Source organism: Megalops cyprinoides, chromosome 2 (genome assembly GCF_013368585.1).
Source record: "Megalops cyprinoides isolate fMegCyp1 chromosome 2, fMegCyp1.pri, whole genome shotgun sequence".
Lineage (NCBI taxonomy): Eukaryota > Metazoa > Chordata > Actinopteri > Elopiformes > Megalopidae > Megalops > Megalops cyprinoides.
Window position 1 is genome coordinate 30,393,175 of NC_050584.1, and position 27,539 is coordinate 30,420,713.

General features: G+C 48.5%; 1 protein-coding gene across 2 annotated transcripts; it reads left to right on the forward strand.

Annotated features, from left to right (window-relative positions):
- Positions 1-810: 810 nt before the first annotated feature.
- Positions 811-27,043, forward strand: cc2d2a (coiled-coil and C2 domain containing 2A). Of its 2 annotated transcripts, XM_036521858.1 has the most exons (40): positions 811-883; positions 1,284-1,398; positions 1,861-1,942; positions 2,633-2,689; positions 3,040-3,120; positions 3,547-3,694; positions 4,160-4,251; positions 5,014-5,115; positions 5,420-5,521; positions 5,976-6,194; positions 6,865-7,024; positions 7,626-7,762; positions 8,421-8,552; positions 10,824-11,033; positions 11,210-11,316; positions 11,443-11,583; positions 11,782-11,938; positions 12,410-12,669; positions 13,116-13,293; positions 13,867-14,020; positions 14,329-14,476; positions 14,619-14,757; positions 15,177-15,380; positions 15,635-15,727; positions 17,154-17,245; positions 18,870-19,037; positions 19,309-19,414; positions 19,633-19,742; positions 20,323-20,419; positions 20,649-20,744; positions 21,153-21,329; positions 22,250-22,264; positions 23,533-23,736; positions 23,984-24,073; positions 24,608-24,721; positions 24,822-24,956; positions 25,269-25,391; positions 25,666-25,724; positions 26,131-26,308; positions 26,532-27,043. In XM_036521858.1, exons 2-40 carry the CDS (start codon positions 1,385-1,387, stop codon positions 26,718-26,720), a joined length of 5,070 nt encoding a protein of 1,689 aa, XP_036377751.1. In that variant the 5' UTR covers positions 811-883; positions 1,284-1,384; the 3' UTR covers positions 26,721-27,043. The 2 variants fall into 2 exon arrangements, with proteins under 2 accessions (XP_036377751.1, XP_036377752.1); XM_036521859.1 differs by lacking the exon at positions 22,250-22,264.
- Positions 27,044-27,539: the final 496 nt, after the last annotated feature.

Consider the following 27,539-nt stretch of genomic DNA (forward strand, 5'->3'; position numbering starts at 1 on the left):
ATGGTTAAGCCATGTTGTGTGTGTGCCAGAGAGAGAGAGCAGAGAGTAGGTGCTCTATGTGTGTGTGTGTGTGTGTGTGTGCATGTGTTTTATTGGAGTTCCACCAGTTGGACTTTGCGTGTCTAGGAACAAATATCCAAAATGTCCAAATATTTGGAAATGAACCAATGGGAAAATTCAAACTATGCCAGAGGACAGAGCAAAACAACAGACGCTGAAGACTGTTGAATGGTTTAAGACATAACGCAAGAAGGCTTCAAGTTAATATTCCTAACTTTTATTAAAAAAGAAAAAAAAAACAGGAAATAAACCTAAGAAAACAAGAACCTTGACTCAGAGTAGTGCACAGAGTAGTGCACTGACAATATGTTAATACAGTCATATTATGTCAAAATATTTGTTGTATTAAAATGAGCAGATTTTTTCAACTTTAACATATGCAATTTTGGGATGTATAGCGTATTATATAACGTCATAGTAATTATAAATTATCATTGTGAATTAGTAATCCGTTCATAACATTTGGGGCTGTTTTGAAAATGCGCAGTTCCTTAAAATTGATCAATTTCCCAAGGCGGTATCGCTTTATTCGTATGTAAGTCGAACCACCACTCCGAGCCACCGTAGGAACAGAGCCGCTGTCTACTGGAGGATTCACTGACTGATAGGTTAGATATTCAATAGTAAAACTAATTTTATCGCGATGTCCCGCCTTTTCCTGTTTCCCGAAGGAAACAATATTCTACTCGAGGATTCGCTGACTGGCATGTTTAGCCCGCCTTTCCCCGTCTGTTCATGTATGGTTGAGGAGTAGTTTCTCCCGTTGCCAAGCAGCGGGCGGCGTGATAGCAGCTGGATTGCTGCGGACGATCAATCGCGAAAGGTACATCGGAAAAGCCAAGAACAGGGATGTGACAAGTAAAAGTTGTTAAATACATAACTACATGTATGGGGTTTTCCCTAATTAATTCGCAAGTTAAGCAGTGTATTTGGCTTGCTTGCTCGCCAGCTAGCTAGTCTTAGCATTGCCCGAGGGCTCCTTTTTTGGCTAGCGGGCGAGGCAGTACACTGTAATTAAGATATTGAGTTTTACTCCTTATTGTATTGTTGTCTGTTTCTTCCCCCCTTTGTATATCTAAGTTAGCCAGAGGGTGAGAAATGTGAATCGAGCACCTATTTAAAGGCTAGTCCGCGTTGCTGTTATTTAGCTGTTGCTGAAGTCCTAATTTAGCTGGCTATAACAGCTAGTTATGTAGTTAGCTAACATTATGTTGCCCTCCCAGGACATCACTTGGACGGAGATTCTTGGATGCAGCACGAATTAACTATTTTTAAATTTTAAACCCTGGACTTCGTCTGTGACCTGATGGTTTGTCTCTGACAAATGGCTTCATCAAGGTACTGTAGAACACGGTATCTTGCTTAGCTAGTCTTAATAGATAACCTTTGTTACGCTAGTCCTTAGCAAGTTAGTTAACTCTTCATTTTGTAAATGATTTTAAGTGGTTGGCTAATTTTTCAAAGCAAATAAATGCAATTTGCTGCCCGATTTAATGAAAACGAGTTAACTCGATAAATGATTTGCTTGTTATTTGATTTGCTGTAAATTTGTAGGTAATTCAAGTACAACTGGAGTTGCATATATCTGTTGGATGTTTAATCATGAATTAATTGCAGCAACGCTAGAGTCAATTAGCTAACTGAGCAACAGCCTTTCTCGACTGAAGAAAATGTAAGAAAAAAACACATAGTTCTACATGCTAGATATGGGTTTCGTGGTGTTTTAGTTTCGTTGACATGCATTGAAGGTAACGCTACAGAAATACTGTATTTACACGGGAATCCTTTATTCTTTTCCAGCGATCTGCGGCAGAAAATAAGACAGAAGCGACGGGCGCTGCGAGAGTCGCTGGTGAAAGCCAAAGATGGCACCGATAAGCAGGTAGATAGCCACAGCGCCGATGGGTCTCCTGGTGGAGCAGCTGTCAGTGAAGCAGATTAGTTTGACAGACAGGATTACGACGGGCGCTGCAAACCCTAAATCCCCAAAGTACAATTCTGCGCTCTTTTCCTTATTGCTGTCAAGTGCTGCCTGAAGTCTCCAACAGATTCATAAGTTGTAAAAGTATGAGAAGCGTTGATTACAGCAGTCCCGAGATAAAAATTCGCGTCATCATCACTCTGTTTAGCAGATGAATGCAATCTATGGGGCTTTATACTGGTTGTTTAGAGAAGCAGTTGAGGTGAAGTACCTGCCCAGGTTGGGACTCGAACCAAGGACCTTCAGGTTGTAACAGCCTAGCTGCCAGTCTGCTACAACACACTGCCGCCCTCATGAGTGCTGATGGAGGGGGGCGTGGTGTCTGGAAGGTGGTCTCTTGTGATTGGTGAATATGAGAAGTTCAGGTGAACGAAGTGAGTGAAGTGCAAAGGTTTTGTTTTAGGCAAGCCTCAGCAAGCCCAGGAAGGCATGCAGAGACACAGAGAGACAGAGAAATTTGGACATAAACACACACACACACACACACACACACACACGCACGCACATACATACAGAAGGACACAGAGTGAGGGAAGTGAGAGGAGCTTCAGCGCAGCACTCCGTGCCTCACCGGTGTGTTCCACCCGCTAGGCTCTGGTCGCCACGGAGATGAGCAGCAGCAAGGAAACGGAGCGGGGGGCAGGAGAGGTTGGTGTGTGGCCCCCGGGGGCCCCTCAGAGTGCCGTGCCCTCGTTTTCTCTCCTCTGGACGCTGTCGCGCTCCTTCTCTCCTTCCATCTTTTACTTCCTCTCCACCAGCATGCCTCCTCCTTATCTACCAGCCACTGACAGCTGCATTCTGAGCACGCTGAAATCCGGCCTTCGCCTCCAAATCCAGCCCAAAGTGAAAGCAGAAGGGTGGGGTTTGGGCTGGGGCAGGGGTGACCGGTACTATGCCAGTAAATTCCTCCCGGGAGGTGTGCGTGCTTCTAAGCTCACACACCGTTCACACACGTCAGGGTGTGACGTGTTTGTGTGGTGTGTTTTTTCCCGCACCAGGAACTGACGGCAGAGGATGAGGAGCAGGTGGAGACTCTGAAACAGAGCCTGAAGTCGCAGAGGCAGAGGAGAAAGAAAAAGGTGAGACTCTGCTGCAGTCTGCTCAGCAACCTGATTGCCTGTGGGAAGAAACTGTTACTTAGACGGGTGGTGTGTGATTTGATGCTCCGGTAACGTTTTTTAGATGGAAGGAGCGAGAACAGAACATGAGCGGGGTGGCTGGTGTCCTTAGTGATCTTAAGGGATTTCCTTTTGCATCGAGTGGTGTAGATGTTATGAAGTTGTGGTAATTCTGTGCCAATGATTTTTGGAGTGTAATGACCCAGCTTGGTTCCAGTTCTGCACTGGGAAAGGGGTATAGTGAACCATCCTGGTTCCAGCTTTTCAGTGGGATAGGGGTATTTAGCAACTAGCCTGCTAAATGGGGTATAATGGTTTGATACTGATCAAGTTCATTGCTTACCAGGAACTTCACCTTTGACCTCTGACTGACCTTTGCTCCCCCAGCTGCATCAGGATGCCTCAGCAGAGGACGCTCAGGAGGAGACGGTGGTGGACGTTCGGGCGGTCAGACGTCTCCGTCGCGACGGGGGGAAGCAGGAATCGGTGGCCAGCAGCAGCAGTGCAACCCGCAGTTCACCCAGAGTTCACACAGGTTACAGTTTTTTTCACATTATGCATTTACACAGCTGGATCTTTACAGAAGAAAATTCTGGGTTAAGTACCTTACCCAAGGGTACAGCAACAGTACTCCAGTGGGGAATTGAACCAGCAACCTTTCGTTCACGAGTCCTGTTCCTTACCACTGTGCTACACTGCTGCTGTAAAAAAGGCAGGGTAATGCTCTTCAGTAATGCACGTTCAGAGCTCATTCATATTGCAAATTCAACATTTTGCATTATGCACTAAACGGAAAATGCAATCTGCATGACTGAAATATGATGGAGGTAGAGGAGGAATGTGGATGGCTGCTGGGCTTTTTCACATGCGTCTCCAGTTTGGGTCGTCATTTCATGTTAACGTTTTCCTGAACTCGCTGTAGGGAAGGGGCTGAGAGAGGGATGAAGGACGGAGGGGTAAATTTTCCTTTCTCCAGCTGTTTCCTCCCCTTTCCTCCCAGATCTGCCCCCCCTGCCTGCTTCCCCGGCCGGCCCCGCCTACTCCCAGGTGTCCATGAGGCAGCGAATGAGGGAGAAGCTGCAGGCAGCCAGGGTAAGCCACCATCTATAAAACATGCTTCTGGTCCCCCTGATTTCCAGGGGGAAGGTCACCAAGAAGTCCTGCTCCCTCTGACAGAGGAAACCCTGGGTCCAGCCAGGGCTTCATGCCCGGAGTTACAGCACAGTGTCTGGGGAGATCTGTAGATGAGGGGATGTCCTGTGTGTGTTTGAGCTCTCCGTCAGGTAGTTATTGATCCGGGGGTTAATAATATTGATAAAATTTTGTTCATTGCTTTGTTTGTGCCAGAGGCAATTCAGAATTGCCTAAACAGGAAAGAGAGTCCTCTGTGTGTGTGTGTGTGTGTGTGTGTGTGTGTGTGTTTTGTCAGTTGGTCTGTGAAATCTTTTGTGTGCTTGAGCTTCAGTGACTGTTCTGACCATGTCCCCTCACCTGTATCTGTCAGTGACCGAGTTGTGACCATGTCCCCTCACCTGTATCTGTCAGTGACCGAGTTGTGACCGTGTTCCCTCTCCTGTATCTGTCAGTGACCGTGTTGTGACCATGTTCCCTCTCCTGTATCTGTCAGTGACCGTGTTGTGACCGTGTTCCCTCTCCTGTATCTGTCAGTGACCGTGTTTTGATCGTGTTCCCTCTCCTGTATCTGTCAGTGACCGTGTTGTGACCATGTTCCCTCTCCTGTATCTGTCAGTGACCGTGTTCCCTCTCCTGTATCTGTCAGTGACCGTGTTGTGACCGTGTTCCCTCTCCTGTATCTGTCAGTGACCGTGTTGTGACCGTGTTCCCTCTCCTCAGTCCAAGGCTGAGAGTATGCTCCAGCAGGAGGCCTCGCTGGAGTCCGTCAGCCGCCTTCAGAGTCTCAGAGACAGGGACACTGTGACCAGGTTTGACAGAGAGGTGAGCTCCCCCCCGTCCCCCACACCACCATCAGCCCTCCCTGACTGTCCGTCGTGGCTGTCCCTCTCTCACCCTTTCGGACGCCAGGGTGTTTGGGCGGCTCGGTGAGGCCTTCCATAAGGGGCTCGAATGAATGGAAAAAATGCCCAGAAATACCTTTATATTTGTGTATTTTTTCAGACCACCAGCCACCCGTATCTTGATGGAGTGTGTTTGTAAAGTGACATTAGCTGCTCTGTCAGACCTGCTTAACTCACCTGCCACTCATAGTCAGGCGTTTGTGTTTGTTCCGGTCCATTCCCAGGTGGAGGGTGAGCCCAGGACTGGTCGCCGTGACGACGGACCTCCCATGGCGGCGAAAGTGAGGTTCCGGGAGGCTGCACTCCGAGTGCGGCAGAGGACAGAGGTAGGATGCCACTCTGACACGTCCTGTAACCTCTGGGGGACATCTCACGTTACATTACATCACGTTACATTACATCACGTTACATTACATCACATTACATTGCATTACATTGCTTTCATTTAGCAGACACTCTTGCCCAGAGTGGCTTCCATAGGTTACTGTTTTTACAAAGTTTTCCCTTTATACAGCTGGATATTTTACTGAGGTAATTCTGGGTTAGGTACCTGGCCCAAGGGCACAACAGCAGGGTCCCAGTGGGAAATCGAACCAGCAGCCTTTTGGTCTCGAGCCCTGTCTGACATTAATCCTGGTGTTGACGGTTGACTGTTATGAAGTGCTGCTTGTTGCAGCTGAGTGGTTTGTATGGGTTATATGTTCATTCTTCATCTGTTACTTTGGCGTCTGCATGACTCGGTGCACGTGTGTGCTGGTGTTCTGTTTCTCCTATGTTCAGGCGGACACAGGCTTGCCCACAGCCGAGGAGGCGTACAATTTCTTCACTTTCAACTTTGACCCCGAACCCCAGGAAGAAAGGAAAAAGAGCCAGAGGAAGAAGGCATCAAGGAGGGACAAGGCTGGAGAGGAGAGAGAGACCGAGGAAGGAGCAAGAGATGAAGAGGAGGAAGAAGAAGAGGAGGAAGAGATGGGTGCGGAGCAGGAAGGAGATGAAGGGGTAAGTCTCCTTCTTTACAGAATGAGGACCCAGGAACTGCTGTAAACTGGTGTTGTACCATCTGTATGTTTTACTCTAAAAGACCGTAGAAACCCAGGGAACCTTTTTCTTCTAATTTGTTATAAGCAAACACCAGCAGTAAAAGGGTTAGTATTAAGTATACTTTGTGTATTTAGCTTGGGGTCAGATTTTGTCAGATAAGATGATGATTTTTTTTTTTTAGGCTAGTTTTGGAAACTTCAGGCTGCAGTTATGTTGTAATTGTGAGAGTAAAGTATGAACCCAGCAGCTGCGTAGCGCTCAGATGTAGTGTTGGTGTGTTTCTCATGGTCTGTGTTGAATGAGACTCTGTCTGTGTTTTATCTGTGGTGACTGGGATCGTGTTTGTGTTTGTGTGTGTGTTGAATCTGACCGTGTCTGTGTCTGTGGTGAATGTGACGTGTCTGTGGTGAATATGACCGTGTGTGTTGAATATGACCGTGTGTGTTGAATATGACCTTGTCTGCGTTGAATGTGACCGTCTGTGTTGAATGTGACTGTGTCTGTGTTGAATGTGACTGTGTCTGTGTTGAATGTGACCGTCTGTGGTGAATGTGACCATGTCTGTGTTGAATGTGACTGTGTCTGTGTTGTGTCTCTGGTGAATGTGACCATGTCTGTATGTCTGCAGGATGAAGACGCCCCGTTGGTTGGGGCGGAGGATGAGGACCTGTTCATCATGGGGCCAACGGTGCGGGACTTCCTGGAGGTGAAGAAAGCGGAGTATGTGGGGTACACGAAACGCCTGCAGCGGGAGAGCAAGGTCCTCTACACCCCCAGCCTGCGGGCAGGTACGGCAGAGAGCCCTCCTCTCCTCTCTCACACTCTCCCTCTCTCTCTAACCACCCCCTCCTCTCCTCTCTCACACCCTCCCTCTCTCTCCAACCACCCCCTCCTCTCCTCTCTCACACCCTCCCTCTCTCTCTAACCACCCCTCTTCTCCTCTCTTACACACTCCCTCTCTGTCTAACCACCCCTTCCGCTCCTCTCTCCCCTCCCTCTCTCTCTAACAACTTCCTCTCTCTTTCTCTTGCACTCTCTCACTCTCCCCTTCTCTGTCTCCTCCTCTCCCTCTTCTCATTCTCTGTCTCCCTCCTTCTCTTCTCTCATTCACTCACTCACTCACTCCCTTCCAGGACTTCTTCAGTTGAAGTCTAAATTTCCAGTTTCAGGTTCATTTTTCAGGCTGTTGATAGGCATCGCCAGAGTGGCATTTTGATTGGGTCCTCTTGGCATGTTTGTATTATTGTTTTTGTTATTGTTATTATTTACCACTTATTCATGATTGATTGAATGCCAAGGATGCTTAACCCATAGCTGTATATCTAGTTTGCTGTGTGCGTCTGTGTGCATGTATGTTTGTTGTTATGTACATGTTTGTGCGCCCCCTAGTGCCACCCTCCAGAAAAGTTCCAGAGAACATGCAGCCTCGGTACCTGGAAGAGGAGGGTCTGTATGTGGGGGAGAGGCCGCTCGTGTCCCGGACCAATCAGAACATCCTGGAGAACCGGATTCTTCAGCAGGAGGAGGTACGAACCTGAGCCTGCCCGTGTCTGTTGGTGTCTGTTGGTGTCTGTTGGTGTCTGTTCGTATCTGCTCCTGTCTGTCCATGTCTGCCCGTGTCTGCCCGTGTCTGTCTGTGTCTATGCGTGTTTGCCCGAGTCTGAGTCTGTCTGATTCTGCCTGAGCCATCCTGGAGCTGCAGACCTTGTGGAATAAAATGAGTATGACTCTCACCAGGCCTGTCTCCAGAGGCCATTTGCTTCCCTCATCTGAAATCTGTATTTTTGCTGAATTTATTTTTCACTTATATTTGTCTCTGGATACATAAAAACCTTGTGGATCAGGTGAAATGTTCCAGAACATGAGAGCCAACTCTGGTTTACCACAGTGTTTGTGATCAAACTTTTGTCTGTACAATTTTTAATGTACTCCCCACATAAGCACACCTTTCTGTTCTTACAGCCGTCCTCTCAGCTGCATCACAGCTTTGAAGAGCTGATGCTTGTTATTATTAATAAAGACGATTAATAATACTGATAGTAATTACATCAATTTACAATTATATATATATATATATATATATATATATATATATATATATATATATATATATATATATATATATATATGTGTGTGTACTGTATATAGACAATACATTTATTGTTATTTTTTCACGCTGCTCAGGGAAGGAAGTGGTTTGGAGATGATGGGCAGGTCATTGCTCTGCCTGACCCCATTAAAGAGTCCTCCACCAGACCCCCCCTCTACAGCCTGGAGCAGGACCTGGACCCTGCCCTGCAAACCTTCTACAGGAAGGTAAGTCAAACACCTACATTCCACCCTCCAAACTATATACAGGAAGGTAAGTTACACATCTAGACTCCACCCTCCAAACCATCTACAGGAATTTAAGACTGTGTTCACAAGCAGGTGTACATTACCAAGATGGGCTTATGGGGCATACAGAGCATTAAACTACTACATACATATAATATAAAGATCACTGGGTTTGCGCATAACCTGCTCTGTACTGCTGCCTATGCAGTGTAACACCTGAAGAGAAAGAGCAGGAAGATGACACCAGCGCTTGGACCTGGATCAGAAAAGCGTTTCCTTCTTTTCCTCTGCCAGTGTTTAATCTGTCATGTTCAAAGAGAATAAAATGAGCAGGTGGGGAGATGACCAGCCTGCAGTGTTTAAAAACACACCCCTTACCTATACAGAACCTGGAACTCACTCCAGAGCCAGTGCCAGGGCCTGAACCACACTGTTGCTAGGCAGAATTAATGGTCAGTAACATTAACTAGTATGAATATGATATTACGTTAAACGGTTCCAGCTGTCAGATGAGGTCACTAAGTGAGCTGGACTGGCTGTCATTGTTTTCAGACGCGATTGTGAGGCTTGCTCTTTCTGGAGTGTGGACATGCCTACAATGGCTGATGGTAACTGCCTCTCCTTAAGATGTAAAGACAGAACCTGTGAGAACATCGAAACTTGATACTCGCATAATGCAAAGTAACACAGAAATCTGTAATGCTGACTTCCTCCCATGGGTGGTGGTGTAGTGTAGTGGAAAGGGAGCAGGATGTGTAACCGGAATGTTGCTGATTCAGTTTCTCGCTGGGGCACTGCTGCTGTACCCTTGGGCAAGGTGCTTAACCCAGAATTGCCTCAGTAAATAACCAGCTGTATAAATGGATAGCTTTGTAAGAATTGTAACCTATGTAAGTCTCTAGATAAGAGTATCTGCTAAATGACAATAATGTAATATAATGTACAGGGGGTCTGAGAGCCTCAGAAGTGGAACCTGGAGGTAGTTTTATCAGGAAATGTATGGTACACTTCGTACTCAGATATGAGGCCCTGTAAATTAGACCAGCGTTTGTTCTGACCATTTACCCTGCTCTAATTGGTCCAATTTGTCAGCGTAGCTATATGCATATTCCTCAGGTATCCTGGGTATACTGCAGTGACGCACTGCGGGAGGAAGCACATGTGCAGTCTGCAGCTGTAATCTATCATTTCATTTTAAAAAAAGGTAAACTCTGCAAGTACGTAAGCTCCCTCATTAATCAAGAGCAGAAGCTGGAGCCAAATTCAGCAGGAAGTGAGTCTGACACTCAGTTTTACTGTATAAGAGCATGTGCTTGTGTGTATATGTTTATGTACACACATAAAGGATTTATATATAATGTTGGTAAAATTGGCTCCGTTTGTGTGTGTGCATGTGTTTATTTATATATATATGGTGAATATGATTGGTTTGTTACGTGTGTATGTGTTCATAATTATATATAGATGTAGATGGATGGATTGGTTAACTGATTGACTCACTCACTGGTTGTTGGATGGATGGATTGGTTGACTGACTGACTCACTGGTTGATGGATGGATGGATTGGTTGACTGACTGACTTACTGGTTGATGGATGGATGGATTGGTTGACTGACTGACTCACTGGTTGATGGATGGATGGATTGGTTGACTGACTGACTTACTGGTTGATGGATGGATGGATTGGTTGACTGACTGACTTACTGGTTGATGGATGGATGGATTGGTTGACTGACTGACTCACTGGTTGGTGGATGGATGGATTGGTTGACTGACTGACTTACTGGTTGATGGATGGATGGATTGGTTGACTGACTGACTCACTGGTTGATGGATGGATGGATTGGTTGACTGACTGACTCACTGGTTGATGGATGGATGGATTGGTTGACTGACTGACTTACTGGTTGATGGATGGATGGATTGGTTGACTGACTGACTTACTGGTTGATGGATGGATGGATTGGTTGACTGACTGACTCACTGGTTGATGGATGGATGGATTGGTTGACTGACTGACTCACTGGTTGGTGGATGGATGGATTGGTTGACTGACTGACTCACTGGTTGATGGATGGATGGATTGGTTGACTGACTGACTTACTGGTTGATGGATGGATGGATTGGTTGACTGACTGACTTACTGGTTGATGGATGGATGGATTGGTTGACTGACTGACTCACTGGTTGGTGGATGGATGGATTGGTTGACTGACTGACTCACTGGCTGGTGTCTGACTGTGTCTGCAGGCGCTGAAGTCCAAGCACGCTAGCCAGTACATCCCTGGTTTGGGAGACCCCCAGGGAGACTACCAGCTGGACATCGACGTGTCTGGTCTTATCTTCTCCCATCATCCTCTCTTCAGCCGTGAGCACGTCCTGGCGGCCCGGCTGGCCCAGCTGTACGACCAGCACCTGACCCGGCAGAACAAGAACCTCACCGCTCTGCTTACCGACAAGGTACCACCGCCGCTTCACTATGGCCCTCTTCCTCCTCTCAGAGGCTTCGCAGGCCTTGTCCATCAGCATTTTTTTTCTGCATGATTGTGGTGTATTTAAACACGGGAAATAACAAAGCACATATGATGTCATTCCTGGTGTTGATGGTTGATGTCAGTCCTGGTGGTTGGTTGCAGCTGAATGGTCTGCGGAAAGCTGTTGGGAATATGACTGACGTGCATGGAGGGCAGGGCCTGAACCCTGCTGCACAGCAGAGGATCTCTGAGTACAAACAGGAAATCAGGTGAGCAAATTTCACCAGTCAGTATATCTGGTCAGTGTGTGGAATATCTGTGACCTGTACGCAGGGAGGCTGTGCTTGCATCTCGCATGTATGTATCTATGGTAACGGCTGCGCTGTGTTGGGCAGGAGTACGCGGAAGCTGCGGGATGTGGAGCAGGAGAAGGACCGGACTTTGCTGAAGAACATTGTGAAGGTTTGGAAGGAGATTAAAGCGCTCCGAGAGTTCCAGAGGTTCACCAACACCCCCTATAAGCTCTACCTCAGGAGGTAATACACCCTATACTTACACACTCTGATACTGACTCAGGTATTACACCCTACACCCACACAGTCTGATACTGACTCAGGTATTGCAGTGTATACTCACACACTGGAGGTGGTGCTGATAGGGCTGGCGGCAGTGGTGGTGCTGATGGTCTTTGACGGTGCTGGTGGTGCTGATGGTGTTGATGGGCGTTCTCTCAGGGAGTTGATGCAGAGGGTGGAGGATGAGCGTGACTATGAGGCTGAGATCCAGGTGGAGCTCTCCGAGCTGCAGGAGGAATGTGAGGAGGAGTACGAGAGGAAGCTCTCTGAGTACAGGAGACAGCAGGAGGAGTGGAAGAGCTGGAGGAGGAGACAGGTAAGTCACACTCTTGCCCTTTCAGCTGCAGCCACATACACGCCGCTGCAGTCTCATACACACTACTGCTTCAGTCTCATACACTGTGCTGCAGTGTGATACAGGCTGCTGCATTCTCATACGCTGTGCTGCAGTGTGATACAGGCTGCTGCATTCTCATACGCTGTGCTGCAGTGTGATACAGGCTGCCTCAGTCTCCTACGCTGTGCTGCAGTCTCATACACACTACTGCTTCAGTCTCATACACTGTGCTGCAGTGTGATACAGGCTGCTGCATTCTCATACGCTGTGCTGCAGTGTGATACAGGCTGCTTCAGTCTCCTACGCTGTGCTGCAGTGTGATACAGGCTGCTGCATTCTCATACGCTGTGCTGCAGTGTGATACAGGCTGCTGCATTCTCAGCATCAGTCTGTCAGCTACACAGAGATACACTATGGTTCACTGAGTTCAGTTTTGCTTCCACCATTCAGAAGGCCAGGAAGAAGAAGAAGAGGAAGAAGAAGAAGGAAGAAGAGGAGGAGGAGGAGGAGGGGGAGGAGGAGGAAGAAGGTGAAGAGGAGAGTGAGGAGGAGCCCCCGAAGCCGATCCTTCCTGAGAGGCAGGACATGGCAGCCGTGGAGCAGCAGGTGCGGGAAAAAGCAGCCCGAATCCGCAGGAAGCCAGGGGAACCCGTCCTGGTCCCGGAGCTCACAGCGTCTGGCAGCATCACACCCAGCCAGCAGTGCCCCAGGTGAGAGCGGTGCGTTCTGTGGGTGAGAGGAGTGCATTCTGCGGGTGAGAGTAGTGTGTAGTGTGTTCTGCGGGTTAGAGCAGTGCATTCTGCGGGTGAGAGGAGTGCTTTCTGCGGGCGAGAGATGTGTATTCCTGAGAGAGGGTGAAGAAGTTGCCCTTTGACCTTCGACCAAAGACTGGGTAGCGCTGTGAGATGGTCATTTCACCCTTTAAAAGGCGTTGTGTTTTAACGACAGTTTAGCCTCACTTCACTGGTAAGCTATGCACCTCCACAAGATGGAACCTGTGAGCGAGCACACAGAGCCGTACTCAAACCGGGCTACAGGGGAGATACAGGCTCTCCCTGTGCCCCCTTCCCCGCCCCTCCAAATGAGCTCCTCCTCTGCGTTCCCATTGGACAGGGACATGCCCCGAGGCCCAGCCCTCTGTCTGTTTCTTTGGCAGGGGGGAGTTTGCCAGGAGAGAGGACGTGGCAAGGCGATCGCTCTTCGCCAAGATTTTGTACAACGACAAGGAGGTGTCACGGACGGACAGCCGAGCCCTCGGTTCTGACTTCAGGGTTCACTTCGGCCAGATATTCAACCTGAAAATTGTCAACTGGCCGGAGAGCGTGCGTGTGCAGGTAAGCACTGAGGGTGACAAGCAGCCTAATGTGCTTTGGCAGGTTGGGTTAGAGTCAGGGTTAGGATTAGGGTTGGGGATTAGGGGTTAGGGGGTTATGGTTATGGTTAGGGTTAGGGGGTATGGTTAAGGTTAGGGTTGGGTTTAGGGTTGGGGTTACGGATAGGGGTTAGGACTAGGGTAATCGTGTTTGGCTCTAAAATGGAATAGAACTCTTGCTGTTCAGCATTTGTGGTGTTTAAATGGTGTGAGTGAAATGGGTTTTGTATATGAAACATTCTTGACTCTAGCTCATCGAAGTTAGTACAGACTCATAAGCAGTACACAGTGGGATCTGGATCCCAGGGCAATGAAGTTAGAGTCATAAAGAGTTAGTTAGTGAAGTATACAGTAGGGTACCCAGTGTAGTGGGGTGTGGTGGTAAGGCTTCAGGTCTCAGGGGCTTGGTAGCCAGGCTGGATGTTGATCTTACTGACCAGGTAAGGACAGGTGCACAGAGGCTGGAGCTACAGGCGCTAGCCCTCAGTCCCCCCAGGTGAAGGCGTACTGTGTCTTTGCCCTACTCCCCCCACAGGTGTTTGAGGTGACCGGCTCGTCCTCCTCCCTGCTGGCTGAGGTGTTTGTGCCCCTCCCCGAGCCCTCCGTGCTGACGGGCAGTGCCCCCACCGAGGAGCTGGAGTTCAGCAGCAACAAGCGCGTCGCATGCAACCACGAGGGCGTCGGCAGCGGTACCCGAGCGCCACCTCCTCTTTCCCCTTTTTCCACAGCTTTAGCAAACCACTGTGTTCATACCTAGCAACTTACCCTGGCCCTGGAGGGCCGCAGTGCCTGCCAGGCAACTCTGGTAGGACCAGGGCTAGCCCCTTTTTTTGTGTAGAAAAAAGAAAAAAAAAGTCTGCAGACTCTGCGGTCCTGTCGAGCCGGGGTTGAGGTGTGTTGCCTGGGATTTTGCGACTCTGTGTGAAAGCTGCAGTACTTTAACGTCTGAGATCTGTACTCACACGTGACCCCCGCGGCATCTCTGGCCTGCCTGCAGATGTGCCCTTCTCCTTCGAGGCAGACGGCAGCAATAAGATGACCCTGCTGACCTCGGGGAAGCTGGCCTGCTGTGTGTCCTGGGGGGTGGGGGAAGATGGCACCCCCCTGGCCCCACCCGTGGCACAGCCACCTGTGGGCATGCACAGGTAATGCCCACACACTCACACACACTCAAACACTCACACACACAGACACATACACACACACACGCGTGCTCACACACGCACACACACGCACACACGCATGCATATTTCTGAGTGAGAGCTGAGAAGTACATCTCTGCTGCAGTGCTCTGAAGAAGATGGATGCCATCGCCTGCATCGGTGCGTCGGGGCTGAACGACATGAAGAAGCTTGGGAAGTGGGCAGCGGAGTCTCGGCTGGACCCCAACGATCCCAATAACGCTGCCCTAATGCAGCTGCTCACGGTCAGGGACTACATTACCCACAATCATCTGAGTGTGTGAGGGACTGCACTCACCACTGTCTTCAGAGAGTGTGAGGGGACACGTTAGCTACAGTCCCCTGTGTGTGTGTGTGTGTGTGTGTGTGTGTGTGTGTGTGTGTGTGTGAGAGGGACTACATTACCCACTGTGCTTAGAGAGTGTTAGGGACTACATTGCCCACTGCTCACAGAAAGCATGAAGAACTACATTACCCACTGTCCTTAGAGAGCATAAGGGACTGCATTATCCCCCTGTCCTCAGAGAGTGTAAGGGACTATATTACCCAGTGTCCTCAGTGTGATGGACTACATTATCCACTGTCCTCATTGAGTTTGAGAGGCAGCAGTGTGCGGTATCCATGGAGTTTGAGGCTACACAATCAATGTATTCTCTGTGTGCAGGTGGCTAGCAGTGGTGAGCTGCAGGCGCCAGAGTATTTCCGGCTGGAGCAACTGCAGGAGGAGTTTGACTTTGTCTCCTCCGAGGAGCTGCAGCGCTCCAGAAGGTTCCGTCTGCTGACGCTGCGGAGCCAGGAGGTGGCCGAGTTCCGCAACTATAAGGCCGTGCCTGCCGTGGAGCGCGAGATCTCTGAGAAGGTGTTCCAGGTAAGACTCGCCTCCTACAAGGTGTTCCAGGTGTAAGGCAGATCTTTGATAAGGTGTCGTGGGTGAGACAGATCTTTGCCGGATAGGATGGATCTTTGACAAAGATCCCAGGTGAAAATGGACAAAATGTTTCCAGGTGAGAGTGAGATGATGGTCTAAACTCCTCCCACTCCACTGTATCCAGCTCTGAAGCGAAGACTGGTGGTTTTGTTTCAGCGTGTCCAAACTCAGGTGATTCTGTTTCACATCAACAGGACTATGAGAAGAGGCTTCGGGAAGGGGAGATCGTGGACACAAAGGACCATCTGGACGCCCACAGGGCCCTCGTGGCCAAGTACCTGCAGAAGGTGAGGGACCGGCAGACATAGGCACGAGAGTTGTCACCTCGTCACAGCTAGCTCTCGTTTCAAGTCTTTATAGCTGTGTCCCAATACGAAGTCAGCTGCCTTAGAAGGCAGCATTTGAAGGGAGCATTTTCACGATTTTCACAATTTTGCACACTTGCCCTTCGTAGGCATGTACCAAACCGAAGTCATCATAAAATGCGTCCTTCTAAGATGCCTTATTTTGGTAAAATTTGAAGGCAGCATCCGATGTGTCCATCGCCAGGTAGGGTATCCCATAAGTCTTTGCGATTGCCTCGGGCTTCTCAACTTCTGTTAAATTAATGGCTGCTGAAAACACCACAGCGGTAGATGCGGTGGTAGCAGAGGAGCTCATTATTAATGTCCGTATACAGTGAACTCAATAATTTGTTGCGGTTATATCTAAAAAATACATTAATTATTTAATACACTGGAATAATGTACGTAATGTTTTTAAGCCTCAGTGAGCTTTTTTTTTCCTTGAAGAGTCATTGAGACCTGGTGAAATCTTAAAGGAAAATCTGAAATCTAAAAAATGTTTGCTTTTTTCCTTTAAAACAAAAGATAAATGTCCCTCTGTCTTGCCAACTCTCTAGCTGTGTCTTACTATAACAGCACGCTGAAATTCCTGAAAGGTTGGCATGTTCGTCACTTTCTAGCTCATGCCTACAGCCTAAAGGCATTAGTGACAGATATTTTCAGCCAAGACCATCTGCACCTCTGTGTCCAAGCAGGAACAAAGTGTCCAAAAGTTCAGCTTTTTTGATCTTCACTTCCATCTTTGGAGTACTCAGCTTTATGGGACTTTTTCATGGGATTATTGCAATAGTGGGAATGGTCTTTGAAGACCTCACATTAGACCCTCAAAGCGTGGTGAGTGTAAATATCATTGGAATGAGGCCCTGGTGTTACAGATGTGGTGTGACATAAAGGGATTTGTGTAGCGTTTTTTTGGTCAAGGATCTACAGGTCTTTTGAGGAGTTTTATGAATTAGTGTACCTGCACCTGTACTCTGGTTCCATTCATTAAACGTAATGCTCGCCATACAAGTGCCCCTCATAACTGTCTAACTATTGTTATATTTTAAATATTAACAGTTTCCAGACCATTATGACAGAAATCAGGAAACTGCATACTTCATTCCTCTATGAATAAAGAAGTTGAGGACATCAGTGGGAATGACCTCACGAAAGTACAGCAATGTATTTTGATGAGTCTGTTTTTTTTTGGTTTTTTTTGGAGATGCCTCCCCATAATCCTCCATGTTTACCCTCATTGCTCTTCCTCTTTCTCTGTTTCTTTTACACTCCGCCGTCCTTTCTCTGTGTCTCTCACTCTCGTTCCCACCAACCTTTCCTCCCACCCCTCCTCTCTCTCTCCTCCTCTTTCAAACTTTCTTTATCTCAGGTGCGAGAGGCTGTGGTCAACCGCTTCCTGATTGCCAAACACCACTTCCTCCTATCTGACCTGGTCCAAGAGGATGAGGTTCCCAGCATCGGGTAACATTAAAAAGACGATCCTTCTGATGATGGTTCCCAGCCTTGGATAAATTCTGAAAGCTTTTTCCACCTCACCCCTCCGTTTTCTTGATGGTGCAGTTTGCCTTTTATGTGGCCCTGAGGCATAGGTGTCCTGAGGGATACTGCAGAAAGAACAGGCTTTCACCCCACAGACTGCCCCTCACTGACTGGCTGGCCTATCTCTGACTGGCTGGCCTATCTCTGACTGGCAGGCCTCTCTCTGATTGGCTGGCCTCTCTCTGATTTGCTGGCTCCTCTCTCTGATTTGCTGGCTCCTCTCTCTGATTTGCTGGCTCCTCTCTCTGATTGGCTGGCCTCTCTCTGATTTGCTGGCCCTGTGTAATTGGCTGGCCTTCTCTGAGGCATTTGAACTCCTGACACTGTGTTCCTTTGACTGGGGAATGGAATGTCTTTCAAAACTGTGCCTGAAGGCATCACTGGGCTCTGAGAACAGCTGAATCACAGTCCCTGACAGGCATCACGTCTGTGCCTAAGACCAGTAAGGTCAAGGATGAACACATGTCAGCGTCTCCGTACTCATTTTTTAAATAGAGTTTTCAAGTTCTGTTGGTTAAAGCATAGTGTTATAAACGAAGTAAGTCTGTTGAGTTGTTTAGCCTCTGCAAGTTCTGTGAAGACATTTTTTTGCATAATCAGCAAATTTGTGCTTAAATCAGATTTTGGTAGCAAGAGTAGCGCTACAGTACTTCTGGCATATTTATTTGGTTGTGCAATCTGGAATCTTTATTCAGTCTTCTGTCTCACGTTTATATATTTTTTTCTTTTATTTTCCCATGTCCTTGTTTTGGTTTGCCTTGTGTGTTTAGTGGTGCAGGCACTGGGTATGTTCCACAGGCTCTTAACAGCTTTTTTGTACTGTTTCATGGTCCGTGTGTATTGAGATTAGCTCATGTGCTGTGGGGTGGTAGTTTCTGTGGTGTTGTCACTGGTAGTGTAGCGTGTCAGTGTAGACCAAATATGTTGAAGTATTTGTCTGATTAATATTAAGGGAACCTTAAAATGACACTGTGTGTAAAATGTAGTTTGGACGTGAGTGTTGTTCTGTTTGTGTGGATTTAGCTGAGGCTCACAGAGAGATGGTCTGACACTCGAGTTATATCCACACGTCACTGACCACGAAAAAAATAACACAGCAGCTTGTCAGCTGCCGCTGTGAGTGCACTGCAAAAAATAGCCCTTCAAAAATAAGAAATAAAATAATTAATACAAGGTGTTTTTTGCTAGTAATAAGTGAAAAAATCTGCCAATGGAACTAGTGGAAATACACAGATATTCAAGATGCACCATCTAAAAACAAGTCCTTGTAGCTCAAGGAAATTTTGCTTGTTTGGTGACTGTGTCTTATATTAAGTGTAAAGAGATATTTTGACTTGAAAAAGAGACAAATATGCTTGGTGAGATTTGGATTTTTTGCAGTGTGGAAGGACTTATCATCCACCCACTCCTGTGTTCACCATTTCAAGCTTCAAGTCAAAGCGAAAAATAGTAAGGAGAATAGAGGAAAATGGAGGTAGTCTGTCAGAAGTGACAAGGATTCCTGTTGCCCTGCGATAACCGCAGTTTGATCCAATCTGACTGCCAGGGTTCTGGGGCTGAACCTGTTCAAACTGGCCGAGCCCAAGCGGCCGCTGAAGCCGGCCAGGAAGGAGAGGAAGAAGGTGACGGCACAGAACCTGTCGGACGGGGACATCAAAGTGCTGGTCAACGTCGTCCGCGCCTACGACATCCCTGTCCGCAGGCCGCAAGCCAGGTGCGCCAGCACCAGCATCCGCATATCATCAACATCCATGACCAAAAACACACGTACCAACTATGCCATCATCACTCTCTGAGCCAGTGACACCCCTGTCCACATGCCACCTGCCCATTGTGACACTGTGATACTGTACCATCTGTATGTCCCTCTCCAATGATGACATCAGCATCCAAGCATCCAACATCCTCTTTGTATGAGCAGAAGCTCGGTGTGTGCGCCTGTACCTCCTATCTGAGCTCAGTGGTACTTCCTGCATGTGTTCCAGTAAATCTTCGGCGGCGTCCAAATCAGCCCGGTCCTTCACAGAGGCGTTTGTTCCAGGACAGTCGTCTCAGAGCGGCGGGCAGGGCAGTGACTGGCTCCTTAACCAGGTACAGAGCACCTCACCTACACCTGTATCTGGCTCCACTGCGACCTGCTCCAGTCTAAACACCTGTGTGTGTGTGTGTGTGGATGTGCATGTGTGTGTGCGCGTGTGGATGTGTGCGTGCATGTGTGTATGCGCACATGTGAATGTGTGCGCGTGTGTGTGTATGTGTGCGTGCGTGTGTGTGTCTGGGTGTCTGGCTGTTTCTGTGTGTGTGTGCAGGTTTTAGTCCGGCCCTTTGTGGAGGTGACGTTCCAGCGCACAGTGCGTCAGACCACAGCTGCAGATGGGCCAAACCCCAGCTGGAACGAGGAGCTGGAGCTGCCTTTCAGGTGTGTCCCTAACCCCGACCAGAACTCACCCGCACTGACTGCTGTGTAGAACCCCGACCGAAAGCCAACCGCACTGACTGCTATGTAGAACCCCGACCGAAAGCCAACTGCACTGACTGCTGTGTAGAAACCCAACCAAAACTCAACTACACTGACTGCTGTGTAGAACCCAGACCGAAAGCCAACTGCACTGACTGCTGTGTAGAACCCCAACTGAAAGCCAACCGCACTGACTGCTATGTAGAACCCCGACCGAAAGCCAACTGCACTGACTGCTGTGTAGAACCCCGACCGAAAGCCAACTGCACTGACTGCTGTGTAGAACCCCAACTGAAAGCCAACTGCACTGACTGCTGTGTAGAATACAGACCGAAAGCCAACCGCACTGACTGCTGTGTAGAACCCCGACCGAAAGCCAACCGCACTGACTGCTGTGTAGAATACAGACCGAAAGCCAACTGCACTGACCACTGCTGTACAGCGTTGCATGTATGGCCTCAGTAAGCCTCCACAGTATTGATGGCGAGGCTGCTTGCCGCAGTGCTTAAACTTCTTGCGTTGTGCTCTAATGTCTCCACAGCGCCCCCAATGGAGACTACAGCACCTCTAGCCTCCAGTCTGTCCGGGATGAAGTCTTTATCAACCTCTTCGACGAGGTGGTGTTTGATGGGGCGGAGGTAAGAGACAGGTGAACCTGAGGACAGGTGATCTAGAGGTGGAGAAGGACAAGGTGCTTAGGGTAAGGATAACAATAAGGCATAGGTGGGTTACAGAGGGAATACAGTGTGAGATGGAGATGAGGGACAGGTGTGTTATAGAGGTGGTACAGTGTGAGATGGAGATGAGGGACAGGTGTGTTATAGAGGTGGTACAGTGTGAGATGGAGATGATTTTTTCTTTCTCTAGGATGAGAGGGACAAAGGGAGTGGTGTTCGGCGAATTGAGAAACACTGGCTGGGCTCCGTCAAGATTCCTTTCACCACCATCTACCTACAGTCCCGGGTAACCCTCCCACTCAGTCACACACCCATTCACTCCCTCACTCCCCACCCACTCATCCAGTCACCAACAAACTCGCCCAATCACAGACTCACTCACCCTTTCACACACTTACCTATTCACCCATCCACTCAGTCACCAACTTCACTCCCTCACTTACCCACTCACTTGCACACCCATTCATTCACTCACTCATGGCAGACTGTGTGTGGATGTGATTGGCTGGTTGATTCCTGGGCGGGGCACACGCCTGTGGATGTGATTGGCTTATTGTCCCCTGCACGGGGCACGTGGCTGACTGTGTGCGGATGTGATTTGCCGGGGGAAATGGTTGACTGTGTATGGATGTGATTGGCCGGTTGACCCCTCGGCAGGGATGTGATTTCTGGGTTTTTCTCTCGCATGGCGCAGATTGATGGGACATTTAAAGTGCACACGCCGCCGGTGCTGCTGGGATACTGTAAGGAGCGCAGCCTGGCCAGCGAGGGCGGGTACGACTCCGTGCGCTCCCTCAGCGAGGGGGCCTTCATCACACTCTTCATCACCATCCAGCCGCAGCTGGTCCCTGGGGAGACGGTCCGAGAAAAGGTACAGCCCGCCCCTGTCAGCCTGTTTCTGCTCGTGTATACTCCTCTCTCTCTCTCTGTCTCTCTCTCACTCTCTCCCTCTCCCTCCCTCTATCTATCTGTACTCCTCTCTGTCTGTCTGTACTCCTCTCTGTCTGTCTGTACTCCTCTGTCTGTCTATCTGTCTGTATACTCTCTCTTTCTCTGTTTGAGCTCTTGTCTTTCTGTCTCGGTCTCTGCTTGTGTGTACTTCTCTCTCTGTCTCCGTCTGTCTGTCTGTACTCCACTCCCGTGTCTCTCTGTCCATCTGTGTCTCAGTCTGTACTCTCCCTTCATGGTCATAGTTATACAGGTCATGGTTATAGGGGAGTCCTTATAGTGACGATGTGTATATCAGGAGGTGGTGGTGGGATCACAGCCCTCTGTGGGGCTCATAGGTACCGCTGTGCTCTGTAGGGAGTGTGCCCCTCTCTGCTGTGTTGCCTGTAGTCGCTAACAGGGACAGTAACTGTCTTTCATACAGACAAGGACATGATAAAAAGCCTGAAAGGTATTTCAGTCATGGAAACACACATTTCACTGTAGATACGTGTGGTTTTCTTTTTGAATTGTGCTCTTTTCATTTTAATTAGAATCATACACCATGATAGAGTTTTATTTGGCTAACTACAGCTATGTTAACATAAATGCATATTCAGTTTGAATCCAAATTTCAGTTCATTTGTGTTGAATTGTACTGAATTATTGAATTAATCATACAGAAATGCCCTCAAATTCCTTACAATGAGCAGCAAAAATGTTTGTAACTTTTAGACTGTGTGTTTTGCTGTTCTTAGTCTCCTGTAGCCTGTGTAGGAACCAGCAGTGTGTAACAAAAGTTTGAGTAGTTTCACCGTTTGTTTCTTTCTGTGCTTTTCCTTCCTCTTTTGCTGCACTGCGTAGATGAAGGAGATTAAGGTAAATGTTTACTGGGGGCTTTTGCCTGCAGTAAACTGAATTGTGTCATGACTGCCCAGTGTACTATTACCGTAAATAGTGTAATAGGTGTCATGAGAAACCAGTCTTTGGCCCACAGTGAACTGCATTGTCATGATTGCAGTGTTCTATTACCGTAAATAGTGTAATAGGTGTCATGAGAAACCAGTCTTTGGCCCACAGTGAACTGCATTGTCATGATTGCAGTGTTCTATTACCGTAAATAGTGTAATAGGGGTCATGAGAAACCAGTCTTTGGCCCACAGTGAACTGCATTGTCATGATTGCAATGTTCTATTACTGTAAATAGTGTAATAGGCGTAATAAGAAACCAGTCTTTGGCCTGCAGTGAACTGCATTGTCATGATTGCACAGCGTTCTGTTACAGTAAATAGTGTACTAGGCGTCAAGAAAAACCAGGCTTTGATCTTTTACCTTTTTGAACTGCATTGTCATGATAGTGTAATAGGTGTCATAAGAAAGTGGTCTTCGGCTGCAGTGATCTGAATTGTGACACCGTTTCATGTTACCATAAATATTATAATAGGCATCCTGAGACAGCAATATGTTTGCTGTTTACCCATGTGCACATGTAGAGAAAAATCTGCTGGTTCAGGCCGGGTAAGTTTGCATGTGGGGATGTACATCGGTATGCATGAGAACATGCAAATGAGGCCAAATATTTGGCCATGAAGTCACTAACTTAACAATGAATTCTTAGTGCAGTGTTCATCATGTTTGTTAAGTAACAGAAAACGAAGACAGTTGAAGACCTGTTTTTTTCTTTGCTGTCAATATTCCTGAAGGTGCATAACATAAAAGACAACTGATTTATGATTCTCATTTTCCTGCCCTAGAGTAAGTGTACAGAGAGTCCGCAGTGAGTCTGCCTACATGGCATCACTGAAGTTTTACACAGTCGCTATATGGGAGGTGTGAACGTTAGGCCCTGTAAGCCATATAATGATCAATTGTCAAATACATTATGCCATTAAGAAATATGAAATTTAGTATTTCTTTATCTTCTGTATTTGCATCTATGCAAGTCACAGGGAAAGAGCTGGCCAGTTGTGTAAGGAGCAGGTATCCACTGTACAAACAGCGTGTCATCGATACGATGTTCAAGTCTTTATGCAGGAGTTGCAGGAGGTTGCAGCTCTGTGCCCCAGGAGGGGTGCGCCAGGGCCCTGTCCATTAGGGTGCTGTGTCGTATCCCTCCCTGGTGTTTGACCTCTGACCCTGCCCCCCAGTTTGACACCCAGGAGGACGAGAAGCTGCTGCAGGCGGCGGACTCGTTTGAGAAGGAGGCAGCGTTCCGCTTCCCCGGCCGGCCCTGCCTCACCACGGTCATCGACATCAACGGCAAGACCGTCTTCATCACGCGTTACATCCGCCCCCTCAGCCCCCCACAGGAGCTGCTGGACGCCTTCCCCAGCAGCCCCCAGGAGGCCTCGGTGAGCAGCACGGCCATTCAGGCGCGCTCTACCGTGGTCACATGATCATGCTCTCCTATGGTTGTGGTCACCTACGTGGTTGCCTACCTAGGATCCAGCGTTCATGCTGTGCTCCACAAACATGATGAAAATGATACTCACACTGACAGACTCTCTTCCTCACTCTCCCCCTCACTCCCTCTCCCTCTCTCTCCCTCGCTTTCTTTCTCTCCCCCCCCCCTCTCTCTCTCTCCCCCTCTCCCTCTAGGAGCTGGTGGCTCGCTATGTGTCCCTCATTCCCTCTCTGCCTGACAGCGTCTCCTTCGCTGGCATCTGTGACCTGTGGAGCACCTGTGATGTAAGTGGACACACCTCTATTTCAGGAAGTCTTTGAATAAGACATCTGCCGTGCCATGCAGGTAGGGCCAGGGTTAGCATTTGGCTTGAAGTGCCTGGACAACTATGCCTCTCTCAGACACTGGGTGAAAGGGTTAATGTCATTGGCCACCTCTCACACACTGCAAGTGAGAAAGCTGATGTCATTGGCCACCTCTCACACACTGCAAGTGAGAAAGCTGATGTCATTGGCCACCTCTCACACACTGCAAGTGAGAAAGCTGATGTCATTGGCCACCTCTCACACACTGCCTATGAGAAAGCTGATATCAGTGGTTCTGGTGCTCACTGAAACACTCCCATGCATTCAACGAGAAACGGAAAGGGCGCAAAACGGCACTTAAACATGAAAAGGTTTTGTTCCTTCTCTTTAATTCATTGCAAGGATAGCCAGTGAAAAGAGATCTCAGAGGGGAGAGAGAGGAGAGGAAAGTTTCCTTCTTCCTGTGTGTAGCTTAGAGCCGCTGAACGCTGCTGCTGATATCTCCATCTGCAGCAGTTCCTGGCGCTCTTAGCGGGCGACGAGGAGGAGCACGCCATCCTGCTGTGTAATTACTTCCTGGCAATGGGGAAGAAGGCGTGGCTCCTGATTGGGACGGCCATTCCAGAGGTGAGTGGGCGCGCCACTCGGAGCCCAGCGGAGCACAATGGCGCATAGGAGTGCAGTTTGGCGTGTAGTTTCATGTCGGTGTGGCCTGGCTGTCCCGCAGGGCCCCACAGCGTATGTGCTGACCTATGAGCAGAGCCGATTCATCATCTGGAACCCCAGCAGCAGTCACTACTACGGCCAGTACGATACCTTCTGCCCCCTGCAGAGCGTGGGCTGCCTCGTCAGCGCCGACAACGTGAGTGTGCACACCTGTACACTCCCCCTCACCTGTATTACACCTGTACTCTGCCCCTCACCTGTATTACACCTGTACACTCCCCCTCACTTGTATTACACCTGTACACTTCCCCTCACCTGTATTACACCTGTCCAGGTACTTGTCTTACTTTAATACAAGTACCATAAGCACACATTCCAAAAAGTATTAGCCTCAGCAATGGCAGAGATAGCATGTTAACTGTTACCCACACTGTAAATATGATACTAGAGCTGTTTAATGTGACTTACATTTGTTTTCAGTTTATTTCATTTCCCTTGTGCTCCACAGGTGTGGTTTAACACTCAGGAGCACGAAACTCCAATGAGAATGAATTTTGACATCAGTAAATCCAAGCTGTGGAAGCCTTTCTTTTCCCGGACCCTCTCTAACCCTGGCCTCTCCAGCATCCAGGTGAGACTGCTGCGGGCATGTCCATCACAGCACGCCAGTGACTGATAAAGAGCATCCTACTGCCCTAGAGTTACACACCTTTACCTAATGCATAAAGACCATACCACTGCACTTAGGTTTCTTATTTTCATATGTGTGAGTATGGCCTGTATGTGATTGGATGGGTTGTATTTCTCTTACATGTGTGACTTGTGTGTGATTGGACAAGTCGTGTTTCATTTATTTGAATGCGAGTGGTATAATCAGAGCTGTTTTCCGCTGCATTCTCTGGAAGCCGGAGCAGCTGGTGTACCGACGCACCGACAAGGTGGCCGCAGCGGAACTCCAGGACAGGCAAGAGACGACATTAACGCATTCACACACTCCCTCTGTCACCCTGTCACCCACTCACTCATTCACTTGCCTTCCCTCACTGATTCATATCCACAGTTTCCTTCTGAAACATGAATCCTCCACTTGACCTCCCATACAGTGCTGTTATTCCCACTCTGGCAGGAAATGTAGTGTCCTTGCTGGTCTCTTTCCTATGTCTTTGCTAGTTTGTTAGCGGGTGTGTTTCAGGGTTTGTCTTTTTTGAGTGCTTGCTGGTCAACTTCCTGGTATTTTTGCTGGTCTCTTTCCAAAGTATTTGTTTTCTGTTTGTTGGTGTCTTTGCTGGTCTCTGCCTGTCTTTGCCCGTTTGCCGGTCTGCTCGCTGGAATCTCTCCTCGTGCCTCAGCAGTTATTCTCTGCCATGCAGGATTGAGAAGATTCTGAAGGAGAAGATCATGGAGTGGAGGCCCCGCCACCCGACCCGCTGGAACCGCTACTGCACCTCCACCCTACGCCACTTCCTGCCCAAGCTAGAGCTGAGCGGGGGAAGGGATGTGGGGGACGAGCACCGCCTGGAGCTCCAAAGCCTGCTGGGAGATTACAGAGTGAGTCTGAGGGGGCGGGGTTTAGCTGCAGAGCAAGCTGGATGATTACAGAGCGAGTCTGAGGAGGCGGGGTTTAGATAGGTGAGCCTGAGGGGCAGGGTTTAGATGAGTGAGTCTAAGGGGTGGGGTTTGGCTGCAGAGCATGCTGGGAGCATTTGTGCTGGAGCTGCATCCCGCAAGTCACCGCTTGATGCCACTCACTGTGTCTCTTTTCTCTGGAAAGATCTCCGGCTTCCCGCTGCACATGCCGTTCTCCGAGATCCAGCCGCTCATTGAAGCCGTTTACAGCACCGGCGTCCACAATGTGGACATCTCCAACGTGGAGTTCGCCCTGGCTGTCCACGTGCAGGCCTACCCCAACAACGTGCTGTCCGTCTGGGTCTACCTGGCCTCGCTCATCCGCACCAGATAGCAGAGGACCTCTCCTCTGAACGAGTCACTTTTTTAACACGTGTGATATGTACATGCAAATGTAATTTGTGGGATTTCACAAGGAAGCTTACCTTTTATATTTTTGTATTACTGTTATTGTGAGCTGTGTATTTTTTAACTATAAAGAACCCACAGACCATCTTAGTCAAAGCTGATAAAACTCACCAATGAGATGATGGACAAAATGTTTTCACTGCTTTCAAAGTGGCTCTCCTGTTGCTGCTGTTGATCTGTTCCAAAAGGTCAACAGAGCATTGTCATGTGCAACACTGATTTATGACCACTTGATAAAAACAAATGGTAACCCTGGTCTTTGTGAGCAACTGTTTTCTCCTCATGGTCGTTGCAGCAGTGGTGAGGACCCCGTGAGTGAGGTTTTAAGGTTCATCGGTCACTTTGTCAGCAGTGGTGAGGACCCCGTGACTGAGGTTTTAAGGTTCATCGGTCACTTTGTCACCGTCACGGCTTGAGACACCAAGCAGGTTGAACAGTGTGTTGTACAGGCCTGAACGCAGTCTGCAAAGGTAGACCATCAGTCTCAATGCCTCATCCACTTGTTTGCTGCTTACTCAGCTCTGACTGTGTGTCATCCATACCCACCCACTGCCTGTCACTCAGTGTGCTCAGCCTGTCAGAGAGCAGTGTCAGAGTATCTTAATGCACTTGCTTCCTGTTCTGAAAAACCCGACGCCACATTGGCATGGAGTTCCGGATGATGCGATGCTCTGGAAGAAAGACGTAGTTTCAGGTGCTTTCTGTGTGATTGCCCAGCTTGCAGAGTTCTGTTCTACCATGAGTA

Coding starts and splice junctions, on each gene's coding strand:
- cc2d2a (XM_036521858.1), top strand. Junction 5,522..5,975: donor GAGTGCGGCAGAGGACAGAG/GTAGGATGCCAC, acceptor TCCTATGTTCAG/GCGGACACAGGCTTGCCCAC. Junction 17,246..18,869: donor GATGAGGTTCCCAGCATCGG/GTAACATTAAAA, acceptor TCTGACTGCCAG/GGTTCTGGGGCTGAACCTGT.